Source organism: Octopus sinensis, linkage group LG23 (assembly GCF_006345805.1).
Source record: "Octopus sinensis linkage group LG23, ASM634580v1, whole genome shotgun sequence".
Taxonomy (NCBI): domain Eukaryota; kingdom Metazoa; phylum Mollusca; class Cephalopoda; order Octopoda; family Octopodidae; genus Octopus; species Octopus sinensis.
Window position 1 is genome coordinate 20,364,447 of NC_043019.1, and position 19,657 is coordinate 20,384,103.

Consider the following 19,657-nt stretch of genomic DNA (forward strand, 5'->3'; position numbering starts at 1 on the left):
GCAGTCTAACAACTCCAATTTGGTTTATTATGAGAAAGAAACGACACAAAGTTACTGGACTTACAAAAAATGTTGACTAGACTTTGGTTTAAAACTTTGCAAAAGTGAAGTTGTCACTCAAATATATAGCATATAGATAAAAAAAAAAGAAGGATTCCTGAACTATATATTTCTTTACTACCACCAAGGGGCTAAACATAGAGGGGACAAACAAGGACAGACAAAGGGATTAAGTCGATTACATCGACCCCAGTGCGAAACTGGTACTTTATTTATCGACACCGAAAGGATGAAAGGCAAAGTCGACCTTGGCGGAATTTGAACTCAGAACGTAGCGACAGACAAAATACCTATTTCTTTACTATCCACAAGGGGCTAAACATAGAGGGGACAAACAAGGACAGACAAAGGGATTAAGTCGATTACATCGACCCCAGTGCGAAACTGGTACTTTATTTATCGACACCGAAAGGATGAAAGGCAAAGTCGACCTTGGCGGAATTTGAACTCAGAACGTAGCGACAGACAAAATACCTATTTCTTTACTATCCACAAGGGGCTACACACAGAGGGGACAAACAAGGACAGACAAACGGATTAAGTCAACTATATCGACCCCAGTGCGTGACTGGTACTTAATTTATCGACCCCGAAAGGATGAAAGGCAAAGTCGACCTCGGCGGAATTTGAACCCAGAACATAATGGCAGACGAAATACGGCTACACATTTCGCTCAGCGCGCTAACGTCTCTGCCAGCTCGCCGCCTTTTCCTGAACTATATCTACACAAACATTTGGTGCTATATAATGAACTATAAAAACAATTATATAGATTTGTTAACCAATACTGTGTATGTGTGCGTTAGGATGACTGTAAACATTACATCTAAACAATGTTTGTGGACAGAAAGAGAAGGAAGAACTGCATGGATATTTTGATTCTTGTTAGCATCCTCAGCAACGGTGTACCACCTTTAACTATTCACAAACACATTGTTTATGAATGCACTACCATTCTTTCTACTACAGGCTCACAGGTTCACAATTTTGTGGGGTGAAGCCAATCAATTACAATGACCCCCAGTGCTCAACTGGTACTTATTCTAATTGACCACACAAGGCAAAATCTGTCTTGGTGATATTTGAACTCAGAGCATAACACTGGAAGAAATTGTTAACAATTTTGTCTAGCATGCTAATGATTGTGCAAGCTCAGTGCCTTTATAAACCCATTGATATTTGGGATTAAAGTAAACTAATTATATTTCTTTACTACCCACAAGGGGCTAAACACAGAGGGGACAAACAAGGACAGACAAACAGATTAAGTCGATTATATCGACCCCAGTGCATAACTGGTACTTATTTAATCGACCCCGAAAGGATGAAAGGCATAAGGCCTGAAAATTTTTTGTATGGGGTAGGAGTGAGGAACGGGTAAATTTTATTTTCTTTCCACTCCCCAGTACTTTACTTGTACTTATTTTATCAACCCTAAGAGGATGAAAGTGAAGCTGACCTCGGCAGAATTTGAACTCAGAACAGAAAGCTGAAAGAAATGCTGGTAAGAATTTTGTCCAGCATGTGAATGATTCTACCAGATCACCCTCCTCCTCTTACTACTACTACTACTACTACTACTACTACTACTACTAATAATAATAATAATAATAATAATAATAATAATAATAATGTAGTCCCAGGCAGTGGCTCTCGTGGCTTCTGATCTTAACTGATTGGAAGTGTTATCATGTACATTGTTTTCTCTTGGTATAAAAGATGGGCTACAGCAAATATTCTGCTCAATACCACAGATTTGCTTGTCAGTTTTTTTTACCTTAACCAGTTGAGCATATCCCTTAGTGGCTGACGATATATGCATCTCTGATCACGAGCAGAAGTAGTGGGGGAGCATCATAGCTGTGTGTTGAAAGGAATTCTTGGAGGTTTGGATAATTCACCTTTGGAAACATGGGTGGTTCGTTTAACATCCTTAAACGATCCTTATTCAGGGACCTTTTGAGTGCCCTCTCACTCAACAACAACAATAATAATAATAATAATAATAATAATAATAATAATAATAATAATAATAACAATAACAATAATAATATCATTAATAACAACAACAACATGTTTTTCAAAACCTTAAATATCCTTGCTACTCTTGTTTCAAAAATGGAAACTCTTGGAGCATTTCACAAACCACAAACAATAAAGGTGACGACGATGATGACTATGATGATGGTAAGGATGATAATAATAATAATAATAATAATAATAATAATAATAATATTAATAATGATAATCGTTGGCGGTTAAAAGAAGAAAGAGAAGAAGCACAGAAGCATTAAAGAGAAGCGTAAGATGTCCTTCAAGATTGGAATAGCTAAACAATTAAGTACCAGTAAATACCCTATTATTTGTCTTTTTCCACTCCACCTCCGAACCTTCATCTTCATCAGTGACAAAGCCATCTAGTGCAGTGCAATCAGGTGCCAGTTTCTTGGCCTGTGAACGAGAAAGTTGGGGGTGCAAGTGATACAAAGTGAAACGGCAGGGAGACAGAGAGAGAGAGAGACGGACAGACAGCGATAGACAGGGACACAGAGAAGACAGGGACACAAAGAAGACAGGGACACAGAGAAGACAGGGACACAGAGAAGACAGGGACACAGAGAAGACAGGGACACAGAGAAGACAGGGACACAAAGAAGACAGGGACACAGAGAAGACAGGGACACAGAGAAGACAGGACACAGAGAAGACAGGGACACAGAGAAGACAGGGACACAAAGAAGACAGGGACACAGAGAAGACAGGGACACAGAGAAGACAGGGACACAGAGAAGACAGGGACACAGAGAAGACAGGGACACATAAGCTGCTGGTAGGAAAAAGAGCGAGATCAAAAGTAGACAGCAATGTTACTTCAGGTTTATTTATGGATGTGATTTCAACAATACTTTTTGCATACATTCACCCGCTGTCGGTTTTTTTTATCGGACATTCTCAAAATTCCTCTGTTCAACTTACATCTCTACAAGTTCTAGGACAGGGGTGGGCAAACTACGGCCCGCCATAGGTTTTCATGCGGCCTGCCGAGAGAAATATTTCACAAAATTTCCTTTCAATCAATTGTGTGTTTATAGGTCTATAACCGCCTTTAAAAATATTTCCACTTGATTCTTATAAATGAGGCCCGCCAAGGTTCCAAAGACGCACTGTGCGGCCCGCGATCAAAAAAGTTCGCCCACCCCTGTTCTAGGATGATTTTATTAAGAATACATGTGTGCATATATGCATATGTATGTGCATATATATATATATATATATATATATGTATATCTGTAATTCATGTGTATATGTTTATGTATACGTGTTTTTATGCATGGAAATATGTTTGTATATATATATGTATTTATATGTATGCACACACAAAATAGTAAATGATTCACTAAATAATTTTAGGTGAGGGTGAACAAAACATTCGAGCGAGGTCGTTGCCAGTGCTGCTGGACTGACTCCTGTGCAGGTCCTCAATATTCATTCATTTAACCCTTTCGTTGCCAAACTGGCTCTGGCTCCGAGTACAAGTGTCTTGTTTGCATAAGTTTTGAATTATAATCTTCCACCAAACCTTAGTTACAATTGACTGAAACAAGTAAAAGATAAAAGATACACACACACACACACACATGCAAACATATATCCACATACACAATACACTTAAGAATATAGTTCCATGTTGAGAGCTTTACAATGTGTTCACAACTTTGAAAGACAAATTTCAACTCAGTCGATGTAGAACTATTTGTTCCAGTATATTTGTCCAGCTGCTATCCACTGACAGGTTAGAGGAAGCTTCATTTGTCGACCCACTTCATGAGAGGACAATAAAGCTGTGAAGTAGTACTAAATATGTTATTTAATGTGTTTTATCCAAATTTTCTTTCTATTTTTTTCATCATCATCGTTTAACGTCCACCTTCCATGCTAGCATGGGTTGGACGATTTGACTGATGACTGGCAAACCAGATGGCTGCACCAGGCTCCAATCTGATCCGGCAGAGTTTCTACAGCTGGATGCCCTTCCTAACGCCAACCACTCCGAGAGTGTAGTGGGTGCTTTTAAAGTGCCACCGGCTCGAGGGCCAGTCTGGCAGTACTGGCAACGGCCACACTCAAAAATAGTGTTCTTTACGTGCCACCTGCACAGGAGCCAGTCCAGCAGCACTGGCAACGACCTCGCTCGAATGTTTTGTTCACCCTCACCTAAAATTATTTAGGGAATCATTTACTGTTTTGTGTGTGCGTACATATAAATACATATATACACAAACATATTTCCATGCATAAAAACACGTATACATAAACATATATACATGAATTACAGATATACATACATATATATATATATATGCACATACATACACATGTGGAGGCGCAATGGCCCAGTGGTTAAGGCAGTGGACTCGCGGTCGTAGGATCGTGGTTTCGTTTCCCAGACCAGGCGTTGTGAGTGTTTATTGAGCGAAAACACCTAAAGTTCCACAGGCTTGGCCGGGGGGGTGGTGGTGGTCCCTGATGTACTCTTTCGCCACAACTTTCTCTCACTCTTTCTTCTGTTGGCCTGCTTGCTTAGCCAGCGGAGTGGCATCATTTGAAGGCTAAAACAATGTGAAGCGCATTGTGACCAGCGATGTGTAGCAACATCTGAGAGCTTGGTCGGTCACAGTAATCATGGTGACATATATACACATATATGCACATACGTATTCTTAATAAAATCATCCTAAATTAACGTGGAACTGATAGAAATATCTAAAGAGTTATGATAATGTTGTATAGTGCAAGGTCAGAACTGATTGAGCAAGATCTATTATGATCAAAAATATTCCAGTCGTGGCCATTCTATCTTTCTCCTGAGCACAGTGAACCTGGAACAACATGTAAGTCAATAAGGGAATTTGGTGGCATTTCTAGCAAGTCAGGGAATCATGTACAAGCTTACTTGGTGGTGGTGGTAGTGGTAGAGATGGTGGTAGTGGTGATATTCATGATGTTGTTATCTGGGTGGTGGTGGTTGTTGCAGTGTTGATGGTAGTGTGTACTAATAGTAAGGAAAATAATGGTGGTGGTAGTGGTGGTGGGGGTGTGGTGATGATGACACAGAAACTGAGTCTGTAAACAATATTGATACCATGAAGAGATTCCAGTATGAGGTGGGGCTATCTGTATTTAGCATGGATGAATTAATTCCTAAATAAATAAAAAAATAGCTGGCGGGTTGAGGGGTCGGGAGTCAAATTCCTCAATGGTTGACTGGCTTTCAACAGACAAACATTTGTGTAAAGGTGAGAGGAATATTACACTGTGGGGGTAACTTGAGAGTAATTAATTTCACAGCAACAATGACAACAACATCATAAACATCAACAACTACAATAATAAACCACAGCAGCAGTAGTATATAGGACATGAAGTACTGTAACAAAATATCTTGGATCGATGGCATTAAAGAATGGCAAATAGTTTTATCTCAGATGAAAACTCAGATGAAAGCAATTCAAGTTGCTTTGAAAAAAAGACAAAAAGTTTTAAATATGTTTGTCATGTAATACCAATGAAAATCGGATCTTTTCATTTTGAAAGCCAGATTATTCTAGTTAACTAAATAATTTGAAACTTCGTATACTGGAAGAGTGTGTCAAAAGAAAACAATAATTTCAACTAGTTTTTTTGTCAAAAATTTAGTTAAAATTCGAATTATTAAACAACGTTAAACTTAGAAATTACAATTCCGTTTTCATTTTGGTTTACAATTATGTTTTCTTTTGACACATTCTACCAGTATACGAAGTTTCAAATTGCTTACTTAACTAGGAAAATCTGGCCTTCAAACTGAAAACATCCTGAAAATCTTTTAATCTTACATACTATCACCACCACCACTAATAATAATCCTTTCGGATCTTTTCGGTTTGAACGGCAGTTTTTAACATAATTTCTAGGTAACTAAAAAATTTTAAACTTCGTATACTGGTAGAATGTGTTTATAAAACATTTTTTTCTCTTGGCTTTATTGAGAAAATTCTATAATTTGTAAGATATTTGTTGTTTTTTCTTTCTTCAATTTCTGCAATTTCAACCAATCACTGACGTCTATTGAGGTAAAAAAAACATTCTGTGCCGTATGAATATGTTCCTCGTTTAAGAAACAGATTGGGTTTATTTATATTTGTTAAGAAAAAAAGATACCCTTCCCCCACCCCTAACTAACCCTAACCCTAAAACAGATTGAAATGCAATAGATAGATTCTAGGGTCATAATTATGGGTGACAATTTCATATGACAGCGCTAGAAAAAACTGCCATTCAAACCGAAAAGATCCATCCTTTCTAATAGAGGCACAAGGCCTGAAATTTTATGGGGAGGGGTTTAGTTGAATGCATCGATCCCAGTGTTTCACTGGTACTCATTTTATCCACTCCAATAGGATGAAAGGCAATGTCAGCCTTGGCAGAATTTGAACTCAGAACATAAAGACAGATGAAATGCCACTAAGCATTTTGCCTGGTGTGCTAACAATTCTGCCAGCTCACCTTATAATAATAATAATAATAATAATTATTATTATAATTTCAAATTTTGGTACCAGGCCAGCAATTCTGAAGAGAGGGGGGGGGGCTAATCGATTGCCTTGACCCCGGTGTTCAACTGGTACTTCTTTTATCAACTATGAGAGGATGAAAGGCAAAGTTGACCCCAGCAGAATTTGGAAACGGATGAGATGCCATTAAGTATTTTGCCCAGTGTACTAATGATTCTTCATATATATATATATATATATGTATATGTATATATATATATATAATATATATATGTATATATATATATATATATATATATATATATATATATATATATAATATATATATATAATATATATATATGTATATATATATGTATATATATATATATATATATATGTATATATATATATATATATATATATATATATATATATATATTATATATATATATATATATATATGTATATATATATATATATATGTGTGTGTGTGTCCATGTGTCTGTGTTTGTCCCCCACTACTACTTGACAACCAGTGTTGGTGTGTTTAACTTAGTGATTCAGCAAAAGAGTCCAACTGAATAAGTACTAGGCTTAAAAAAAAAAACCCTGGGGTTGATTTGTTTGACTAAAGCTGTTCAAGGTGGTGCTGCCCCAGCATGGCCACAGTCAAATGACTGAAACGAGTAAAAGGTAAAAGATACACACACACACATGCAAACATATCCACATATACAACACACTTGAGAATATAGTTCCATGTTGAGAGCTTTACAATGTGTTCACAACTTTGAAAGACAAATTTCCACTCGGCAACCACGTAAATGCTTCCTTGTTGATTTGTCTTTTTATCAGTTCAAAAGATAAGAGATAACAAGAGGTGCACGACACTCCAAAATGTAGGCCATAGCACATCGTAATGTAGGAATAGCTGGCTTTACAACATTCAATACCAACAACCTACCAAAGGTCGCCCTTGGTTCCATTTTCATAAATCCATACTTTCAAAGTCGACACACTTGAATTAAAATTTTGATCAAAATTTCATTATTTAGCAAATAATAATGAAAGTTTGCAGTCAATAAAATTTCTGTTCTGGGAAGTTTTAGCTTTAGAACCACAGATAATTAAATACTCTTTTACTTGTTTCAGTCATTTGACTGCGGCCATGCTGGAGCACCGCCTTTAGTCGAGCAAATCGACCCCGTGACTTATTCTTTGTAAGCCCAGTACTTATTCTATCGGTCTCTCTTGCCGAACCGTTAAGTTACGGGGACGTAAACACACCAGCATCGGTTGTCAAGCGATGTTGGGGGGGACAAACACACACACACACACACACACACATACGACGTGCTTTTTTCAGTTTCCGTCTACCAAATTCACTCACAAGGCTTTGGTCGGACCGAGGCTATAGTAGAAGACACTTACCCAAGGTGCCACGCAGTGGGACTGAACACGGAACCATGTGGTTGGTAAGCAAGCTACTTTACCGCACAGCCACTCCTACGCCTAAATACATAATTAATTCATATTGTTTCAGATCTAATTGTACACAATGCAAATAATTTTATTTCTATTGGTTAGCAGGTATAAACACTGATCAGCAAATAATTTTGTTTGCTGCAATTATAAACAAAGTCAGTGTCTTGTTCAGGCCCATAAGGTATAGGTGCTTTTGGTTGATGAGATACCACATGTTGAAACACTAGTGTCCCAGAATTCCTTACACCAAGTGTGTTATGAATGCATGATTGTTGTAAAAGAAGTTTTTCTCCTGTGACGTACACAACAGCCATTAGCATATTTTGTGTCTGAGTCTGCTGGAAAATACTGGTTTCAAATTTTGGCACAAAGCCAGTAATTTTAGGGAAAGGGTAAGTTGATTACAGCGCCCCCAGTGTTCTACTGGAACTCATTTTATTGACCTCCCCAAAAAGGGATGAAAGCTAAAGTCAACCTCAGCAGAATTTGAACTCAGAACATAAGGACAGATGAGATGCTGCTAAGCATTTTGCCTGGTGTGCGAACAATTCTGCCAGCTCACTGCCTCAGTCTACTGGAACATACTCTCTCTCTTTTACTCTTTTACTTGTTTCAGTCATTTGGCTGCGGCCATGCTGGAGCACCGCCTTTAGTCGAGCAAATCGACCCCGGGACTTATTCTTTGTAAGCCCAGTACTTATTTTATCGGTCTCTTTTGCCGAACCGCTAAGTGACGGGGACGTAAACACACCAGCATTGGTTGTCAAGCGATGGTGGGGGGACAAACACAGACACACAAACACACACACGCATATATATATATACATATATACGACAGGCTTCTTTCAGTTTCCGTCTACCAAATCCACTCACAAGGCATTGGTCGGCCCGGGGCTATAGCAGAAGACACTTGCCCAAGATGCCACGCAGTGGGACTGAACCTGGAACCATGTGGTTGGTTAGCAAGCTACTTACCACACAGCCACTCCAAGAATAAATATGAAAATCATAATTTTGGATCTTGTTGTACACAATGCAAATAACAATTGTTTTAATTGAAGTTAGTCATCATCATTAACATACACTAGTGTTACAGAGAAGACAGTGTGTACCTATAATAAACCCAATTCTTAGATACAGACGGGTGCATTTGATTGTGTGTGAGACATCAGGAGAGCAGCGAAATGGAAGAATCATTACAGCATCAGACTCCGCTCAGAGTTTTAATATCTCTTATGTTTAGAGTTCAATTCCAGTGTTTCCATTCTTTTCTGTTTTCGGGTGCTAGAAAGTGTACCAGGCTCCAATCTTGATTTGGCAGAGTTTCTACCTTAACTCTTCAGCATTCAAACCGGCCATATCTGGCCAAAATATTTAACCTGTTTTATATTGAAACTGACCAGATCTCGCCTCTCACCTCAGCCCTACCATGTCGTTCTAAAACTAAAAAAATCACATCACTGAAATCTCTAAACTACAAGATAATGCAAGATTAATTCAAACCATTTTCAATAAACAAACATCACATTTGACAGAATAATCTGAACACTAAAGGGTTAAAATATTTTTTTTCCTGAAACATCAGGGGCAAATTTCAAAGTTTCTTTTAATCTAGGTCTCCTGATTGTTTCCATGTAATTACTGAGATATCACTGCCCATATCCAATTGTAACTTTACGTTTGTGTTATTCATTTTTACATACACAATTTTCCTTTGAGTTTATATTTCTTGTCATCGATAACCTACTTACAAGATTTTTTCTGCTGAACTGTTTTTTAGGTTTTGTTTTGCAGTGTGATTTTTTATGACCTATCTTACCACACTTGAAGCATTTTATATTTCTAAACAGACACTTACTTTTAAAATGTAGACCACCACACCCATAACATGGATTTGGTCTTGACAGTTTTCTTCTAATCTGATACCAATTGACATGCATGAATATGAGAGCAATCTTTCTCTTCAATTTTTATCTGTGTCTTGTCATAGATTTATAATCCTGACATTCTTCTACTACTGCCTGTAGGGTTAAAATTCAGTCCTGTTCTAATTTTGTGACTATCTGGGAAGCATCTTTGCTTGCAGTAAGACTTTGAACAAAAATTAAACATGGGACCAACTCATTCAATTTGAATTTCTCACACTCTCTATTAACCGCTCTGGCATAGGTGACAAAAATGTTTTTGACCAAATTTAAACATTGCCAGTGAGTATTGAACAGGGAACTTCTTCCACTGAAAATTTTCTACAAAATATTGTTTCATCGAAACAAATTTCACCTGGTTTCTTTGGCAGAATATAGTTACTATATTTTTTGCGTTTGGTAGGGGATATCTTTCTTAAAAGTAGCCATACTTTTATCTTGTTGGACCAACTTTTACATTCTTCTTTAAAGATTTCTTTATATCATTGAAAATATGCAGAGAAGGTAATCCCTTCTAGATTATAGCTAAATTCTTCAACTGAGTTTGCTACACTGTTTGGCAATAAACCTTCATCTACGACGATTTCATCTCAATTGAAGGAGAGGGGCTTTCTCCGTCCGGGTTGCGGATCTGTGGAATAAGCTGCCAGACGAGATAGTGAAGATGCCGACGACCGCTCGGTTCAAAGTCTCTCTTGACCAGAAATGGCCTGAACTCTTTGTATGACCACCCTCCCTGTACATAACTCCCTGTCCCCCTACATGGCCTTGTTTTTGCTTTTTGAGCCAATAAAATTGAATTGAAAAAAATTGAATTGAAAAAAAAAATTGAATTGTTAAAACGACTTTTTCTTTGGTTTCATACCAAAAATAAATAAATAAATGTCCAATGCAAGCTTTGAACAACTCATCACCACTTTTATATCCTGGTGTTGGATTATAATTTAATGAAGCAGTGAGGAAAGAAATTATTTAAATGATGCAATACAATTACTATTACACAAGACACAACATTCTCAATCAACGGCTCACAGGGAACTGCTTGCCAATCTGAACTGACAATTGCTCACACTTCTATATTTTATAACAATGAGTCAGTCTACCTTTAGTCACATGGGAGTGGTTGGAACCCTCCACAACAGGTACACTGGATGTGCAATGTCAGTGTGTATGCATGATAGAGTAAGTGTCTTGAGAGAAAAGTTGGGCATATGAGGCATCAGATGTGGTGTGCAAGAGAGACGACTGTGCTTGTATGGTAATATGATGCTTATGGTTCAAATTCCGCCGAGGTCGACTTTGCCTTTCGTCCTTTCGGGGTCGATGAATTAAGTACCAGTTACGCACTGAGGTCGATGTAATCGACTTAATCCCTTTGTCTGTCCTTGTTTGTCCCCTCTGTATTTAGCCCCTTGTGGGTTGTAAAGAAATAAATATGATGCTCATGGATGAGGACAGATGTGTAAAGAAGTGCTGATCTCTGCCTGTGGAAGAGGTAGACCCAGGAAGACATGGGACAGGGTGGTGAAGCATGATCTTTGAACACTGGGCCTCACAGAGACAACGACAAGTGACCGAGACCTTTGGTGATATGTTGTGCTTAAGAAGACCTGTCAAGCCAAGTGAAATAGCAGTTGTGGCCAACGTAACTGGCACTCGTGCTGGTGGCACATAAAAAGTACCCTTCAAATGCTGGGTGATATGCCTGCCAAGCGAAGTGAAATCGTAGTCATGGCTGATGCCAGGATTGCATAACTGGCACCTCTGCTGGTGGCATGTAAAAAGTACTGTTCGAATGTTGGGCCTTCAGTGGCATCTGTACCAAGAATGTAAGGAGCTGGAAGAAAACGCTGCTAAGCATTTTGTCCAATGTGCTAATGACTTTTCCAGCTTGCTACCTTAAATAGTAACAAAGTTATTTTACTAAAGTTTTTGTTATTTTCAAAATACCTTATCCAGCACTAGGCTGGAACTGATTTACTGCTGTGTACACTGGAGTCACATGAAACCAAGGACACAACACCTTACCCAGTCTAAACAATTGAACTTGCAACCTTATGGTCATAAGCCCAGCATCTGAACCACGAGGTATGCATCTTCACATCCTACATACATATATAACTAAAGAGAGAGATATACAAAATTATACACACATACATAAAAGAGCTATATATATATATATATATATATATATATATATATAGGGAGAGTTTACAAAAAAAACAAAAAAAAAAGACAGGTGGTGTAGAAAACAAACAGATGTATTAGTACAATGCTCAGGAATTGAAAAAGTCTTTTACGTTTCGAGCCTACGCTCTTCTACAGAAAGGGACACAGAAAAAACAAGGAGAGAAAAAAAAGGAGAGAGAAAAGGAAAGTAAAAAAAGGAGAGAAAAAATATACACACACACACACACATATATATATATATACAGATAGGCAGATAAATATGTAGGTAGATAGATAGGTAGATAAATAGGGATAGGTAGATAGATATAGAGATAAATGAATACAGAGATAGGTAGGTAGAGAGATAAATAGATAGATATTTGGATTATTCCCTAGAATTAATTGATTAGTTTTGAAAAGCATAACAGAGAGCTACTATCTCTGCTCACAACAAAAGAATTCCCTCTGTGAGTAAAGGACAAATTGTATGTTGCCTATATGTGAAGTGCAATGTTGCATGTTAGAATAACATGGATTTAGAAAGTAGAGGAAATGTGAGAGTTGACAAGAAAGCAAGAATGCTCAACTCTATGTTAGTATACAAGGATGACAGCGCACAAATAAGCCGAGAGAGAAAAACCAGGTATGAAAGGGTTAAGACATAGGGTGCAAGAGAGGAAACTGAGCTGGTAGAGACAGGCGTATCATGTATAAGAAGGATGGTAGTTGGGTAAGAAGTGGCAAGCAACCACAGTAAAAGGAATTTGCAGAAGAGGAAGACCAAAGCAGGCACAAAAGAAAGAAGTTTAAGCTGACCCTCTGTCGGCAGAACCCCAAGAAGATGACAAAGGATTATGACAAAGTGGCAAGATGGTACGCAGGAGAAAACCCATTGAAGCATAGGAAAACAGACAACAAAAATGGTAATGATGATGATGATGATAGCAGTGGTGAGGTATATACTGAGATTATATATATATATATACATATGATTGTATAAAAGATGCATGAGCATATTAGATGTATCCCAATTTTAGAGTGTTCAAACACGGGGCTTGGGGTGACCTTTTGAGACATTGGGGAGGTGGGGAATTAACCCTTTCGTTACCAACCTGGCTGAAACCGGCTCTAGTTCTGAATACAAATGTCTTGTTTTCATAAGTTTTCAGTTAAAATCTTCCACCACACCTAAGTCACAATTTATGTTCCAAACACTAGGTTAATGGTAACTAAGTTATTTTACTAAATTCTTTATTATATTTAAAGTAATTGAAAGAAACACAGAGCATCTCAAAATAAATACAGTAACGAAAGAGTTAAGTGAGTCCACACACACACACAACACACACACACACACACATACTCACTCTCTCTCTCACACACACATTTGTTCAGTACAGTTTAAATATTAAATAACATGACAACCAGTATCTAGAACTTCATGTGTTTTCCTATTCATGAAATTGTAGTTCTCTTGTTTGTTATGAATCCTGTATTTTAGAGTTACACAAGAGTGTATGTAGAAAGTACAATGAAGCATGAGAGATTGTTTAAAAGATATTTAGTTGCACCATCTTACGTATGTTCTATTAATATAAGGTGACTATTAGTTACATACTCTTTTACTTGTTTCAGTCATTTGACTGTGGCCATGCTGGAGCACCACCTTTAATCGAGCAACTCGATCCCGGGACTTATTCTTTTGTAAGCCCAGTACTTATTCTATCGGTCTCTTTTGCCGAACCGCTAAGTAATGGGGACATAAACACACCAGCATCGATTGTCAAGCAATGCTAGGGGGACAAACACAGACACACAAACACATATATATATATATACATATATACGACAGGCTTCTTTCAGTTTCCATCTACCAAATCCACTCACAAGGCTTTGGTCGGCCCGAGGCTATAGTAGAAGACACTTGCCCAAGATGCCATGCAGTGGGACTGAACCCGGAACCATGTGGTTGGTAAACAAGCTACTTACCACACAGCCACTCCTGCGCCTATAATGTAATGTAAATTACATAATCAACACTTATCATCAAATTGTCAGAGATATGTAACTATTATATGTAACATTGGATTGAAAAGATCTTGATATAACTAACAGTTACCATCTCCATGATGGTTGATTTGTCAACATCTTTTCAATCCACTTATGTTACATTTAAAAGTTACACATCTCTGATGATTTGACAATAAGTCTTGATTGTGTAATTTACATTATGTAATTTGATAAACACCTTATGTTAATGAAACCTACGTAAGTTGGTGTAAATATATTTCATAAACAATCTCTTTAATATATATATATATGGTAAATGATTTCTACTACATCCTTAAATCGACCAATGCTTTGCAAGTGAAATCTGGTTGGTGGAAACTGTACAGAAACCTATTGTGTGTGTGTGTGTGTGTGTATTTATGTGTCTTCACAATGTGATCATGTGAGCAAAAAACAGTGACATTGTTTAAGCCAACAGCTCAGTGGTTTTCCGAAAAAAAGAAGGCTGATAACAGGAAGTGCAACCAGCCATAAAATACTGTCTCAATAATCCCATCCAACCCATGCCAACATGATAAAAAAAAAAAAGATGTGAAAATAATGAAATATGTAGCACATTTCATTACAAGGTCCAGTCAGTACCTTGTTGGGGTAACTTGTGTGTCTCAATGACTGTCAGAGCTATGCCATTAGAGTGCAAACTCATGTTAAGGTCTCTTGTGCAAGACAGGTCAAAGGCCACATAGATATGGATCACCTCTTCCCAGATGTAAAAATGGGTTTGCATAGGGCCAACACACCTACCTAGACAAAGTAAAATTACAGAAGAATTGATGATAATAATACAAAGCTAAAAGACCTGAGAGAAATGTAAGTCCAGAGTTGGGAAGAGTTGTTAGGGGTCAATGCTCCTTAAGGAGAGAAAGGAATCATGTAAATACAAATCACATTATAATTGTGCATGGCCATCATGATGATGATTTTAAAAGGGAAATATGATGATATATTCATAATGTGGTGTAAATAAGGGTCCAAGGCATATTTTTTTCTTTCCAGTATAACACAAAGACCTACCTGATCTGAGTTTATATTCACGAAAGAGTTAACAAGACTCCCCACATTTATAGATTAATTTCACCATCAGCTATGATGATCAATATTTCTGTTTTATCAAAGATAGCATATTGTAAAGCGGCATTTACCTTGACAAGGACACGTCCCTTGAAGAATTCAGGTGAGGGTAAACATTGCCTGATGACATCAACAGGCTCCACGTATAATCTCTCTCCAAAAACTGATGTAATATACTGAGACATTTTCTGTTGCTGCTTTAAGCTACAATGGTTCTCAAGGCAGACTATCACAGGATAGCTGAAAGAAAATATGTAAATATATTTATATAAATATATATCTTTTTTTTTTCTTTTTTACTTGTTTCAATCATTTGACTGCAGCCATGCTGGAGCACCGCCTTTAGTCGATCAAATCGACCCCAGGACTTATTCTTTGTAAGCCTAGTACTTATTTTATCGGTCTCTTTTTTGCCGAACCGCTAAGTGACGGGGACGTAAACACACCAGCATCGGTTGTCAAGCAATGCTAGGGAGACAAACACACACACACACACACACACACATATATATATACATATATACGACGGGCTTCTTTCAGTTTCCGTCTACCAAATCCACTCACAAGGTTTTGGTCGGCCCGGGGCTATAGCAGAAGACACTTGCCCAAGATGCCACGCAGTGGGACTGAACCCGGAACCATGTGGTTCGTAAGCAAGCTACTTACCACACAGCCACTCCTGCATATATATATATATATATATATATATATATTATATATATATATCATCATCATCAATCATCATCATCATCATCTTTTAACGTCCGTTTTCCGTGCTAGCACGGGTTGGACGGTTCGACCGGGGTCTGGGAAGCCAGGGACTACACCAGGCTCCAGTGTGATCTGGCAGTGTTTCTACAGCTGGATGCCCTTCCTAACGCCAACCACTCCGCGAGTGTAGTGGGAGCTTTTTACATACATAAAAGGTTGTTTGTGTGTGTGTGTATGTGTGTGCAAGTGCTTCTATGTGTCTTCATGCTGTAATCATGTGAACAAAAAAACAGTGACATTGTCTTAAGCCATTAATCCATACACGATGTCCAATAGCTCAGTGGGTTTGTGAAAAAGGCTGGTGCCAGGAAGCGCATCCAGCTATAACATACTGTCTCGATAATCCCGTCCAATAGATGTACAAAGGTACACACACACAAATATACATGCAGGTGTGGCAGGGTGATTAAGAAGTTTGCTTCTCAGCCACATGGTTTTAGGTTCAGTTCCATGGTACAACATCTCGAGCAAATGTCTTCTGCTATACTCACAAATCAATCAAAGCTTTGTCAGTGGATCTGGTAGACAACAACTGAATGAAGTCCATTGTGTATGTGTATACACAAACACACACACGAGTTTTATGCCTCCTTGTCTTGATATCTTACAAAATGTACTATAGTATTTAGACCATCACCATTATACAATGGAATATAGAATAGCAGTACTAAAGCATTTACCCCCATCAAAGTGACACTATGGTAACACCAGAGCTGAAGACACCTCCGAAAGGAGGGGCCCCGCCACGTCAAAACGGTAGAGGTGTAGGGGCCGAAACCGGACGTGGTCTGCTACCACAACAGCTCCTTTATAGGATCCAGTTAGCTCAAGACATCATCAGGAGGAACCACGTCCGGTTTCGGCCCCTCCTGATGATGTCTTGAGCTAACTGGATCCTATAAAGGAGCTGTTGTGGTAGCAGACCACGAAACACGGTTGTAATTCCTCATGTTGTGCAGGGGCATCAAACAGCAGCTAGCTATGTTGGCAAGCTGGAATGGGCATCACTCTTGACTGAGGGCCCTCGTTTGTGTGGAGAAGACTGGATTTCTCAACAGGATAAGGCTACAATCCAAGTCTGAGAAAGATGGTTCTGCAATTTTTTGTTGAACCACCTGCACAAATGATTTGCTTTCATCATCATCATCATCATCATTTAACGTCCACTTTCCATGCTAGCATGGGTTGGACGATTTTGACTGAGGGCTGGCAAACCAGATGGCTGCACCAGGCTCCAATCTCTGATCTGGCAGAGTTTCTACAGCTGGATGCCCTTCCTAACACCAACCACTCCGAAAGTGTAGTGGGTGCTTTTGAAGTGCCACCGGCACGGGGGCCAAAATCTTTTTACACGTGCCAGTGAAGCGATGTTGGTAACGATCACGCTTGTGATCAAATGTGTGTGCTACACATTAGCTCATTTCCTCCATCAAATTGACGTTGCCTGAACAGATGCATGGTGTGCCACATGTCCAGGTGTCAAAGTGATCAGAGAGCAACACAAGATGAAGTTTTTTTTGCTCAAGAACACATTGCACTGACCACTCCGGCAATCAAACTCATCTTGTGATCGTGGATACAACACCTTAACGAATAGATCACAAACCCTTACAATATGGTATATTAGAACAGCAATAACGTACTGGATTTGAGAATACTCTCTTACCTTGATGATTCAAAGCCATATTTGTTGATGGTCTCAATGACACTTTTAAATGGTAACTTAGAAGAAAGGGTTCGTCCATGGTAAACTAGGGGCTCATCATCCGGTCCATCCCAACAGTCCACTAGAGAGAGAGAGAGAAACAGTTTGAGAATTCTTTCGAGTCATTTAAGTGATTTTCTTGTGACCAAATTTTTAACAAAATACACCATGTGTTTCAATTCATTTTGAAAATAATTAAGAGTTTGCAGCAATTTAATAGAATACTTGGTGCTATCATTTATTGGGATTATCATCCCAGCATTTGTAAAAGAACTTAGAAAAGACTGAAAGAAGTAAAAGATAAAGGATAAGATAGTTTAGTATTGTGATGTTAGAATTCGGGGCTGATATCTAATGGATGGAAGCACTCTGTCGGTTACGACGACGAGGGTTCTGGTTGATCTGATCAACGGAACAGCCTGCTCGTGAAATTAACGTGTCAGTGGCTGAGCACTCCACAGACACGTGTACCCTTAACGTAGTCCTCGGGGATATTCAGCATGACACAGAGTGACAAGGCCGGCCCTTTGAAATACAGGTACAACAGAAACAGGAAGTAAGAGTGAGAGAAAGTTGTGGTGAAAGAGTACAGCAGGGATCACCACCATCCCCTGCCGGAGCCTCGTGAAGCTTTAGGTGTTTTCGCGCAATAAACACTCACAACGCCCGGTCTGGGAATCGAAACCGCGATCCTACAACCGCGAGTTCGCTGCCCTAACCACTGGGCCATTGCGCCTCCACAGGGGCTGATATCAATTATATCAACAAGCAATCACACTTATTTAGACTATTGATTACTAACATGGGAATACTACAACTTTGAAGCATAGGGTATAATCAACCTCAGGGTTTGACAAATAATAATGGGAATGAGAGATAAAATTGACAACAGTAGAATTTGAATTTGGATTGAGAAAAGCCATAATAACTATGGTAAGAAATTTTGTCTGACACTCTAAAGATTTTGCAAGTTTATTGACCTACAAAAATATTAACAAAGAAACAAAAAAAAAAGAATAATAAATATTCTTGCTGAAGGGTGATAGGCAAACTAACAATTCTGCCAGCTTCCCTTCTCCAGTGTTTCAAAATATTGGTTTCACCAATATCAGGGAAGTGGTAAATCAACTACGTCAACCCCAGTGTTCAACTGGTACTTATTACATATTGGCATCAGTTGTCAAGCAGTGGTGGGGAACAAACACAGACACACAAATGCATATAAATATGTATAATGGGCTTCTTTCAGTTTTTGTTTTGTCTTTGGTCAGTAAGTGTTATTTCCTATTTACTTCTGTATAGAAATCAAAGGAAATGACTACTGTTTCCTTCAAACTTTGCTTTGTGACCTGGAGATTGCTCGGAGATTGCCCGGAAATCGCCTGGAGATTGCCTGGAAATCACCTGGAGATTACCCGGAAATTGCCGGAGATTGCCCAGACAATCCCCAGACAATCTCAGTTCGTTTTCCGGGCAATTGCCTGGAAATCGCCAGAGATTGCCTGCCAGAGATCACCCAAAAATCGCCTGGAGATTGCCCGGAAATCGCCGGAGATTACCCCAAAATCGCCCGGAAATTAGTTGAACAATTTGACCTGAGGATGTATTCTTTGTAAGCCTAGTACTTATTCTATCAGTCTCTTTTACTGAACTGCTAAGTTACAGGGAATTGACCAAAGATTGCCTGGAGATTGACCGTATATTGCCCGGAAATCGCCGGAGATTGCCCGGAAAACGCCTGGAGATTGCCAGGAAATAGCAGGAGATTGCCTGGAAATCACCTGGAGATTACCCGGAAATCACCGGAGATTACCCAAAAATCGCACTGAGATTGGGGATTGCCTGGAAATTGGCCAGAGATTACC

General features: G+C 38.7%; 1 protein-coding gene across 4 annotated transcripts in view; it reads right to left on the bottom strand.

The window, feature by feature from the left end:
• The window catches only part of LOC115223412 (inactive phospholipase C-like protein 1), a 109,171-nt gene that overhangs the window by 27,220 nt on the left and 62,294 nt on the right, over window positions 1-19,657 (bottom strand). For 3 of the 4 annotated variants that reach the window (XM_036512399.1, XM_036512400.1, XM_029793927.2), the window contains exons 12-14: window positions 17,754-17,874; window positions 15,388-15,556; window positions 2,416-2,511 (exon numbers count right to left, since the gene is read on the bottom strand). In XM_036512399.1, the coding sequence (XP_036368292.1) occupies window positions 2,416-2,511; window positions 15,388-15,556; window positions 17,754-17,874 (386 nt within the window). The remainder of the gene's footprint in view (window positions 1-2,415; window positions 2,512-15,387; window positions 15,557-17,753; window positions 17,875-19,657) is intronic. The other variant, XM_029793928.2, reaches the window with a different exon arrangement.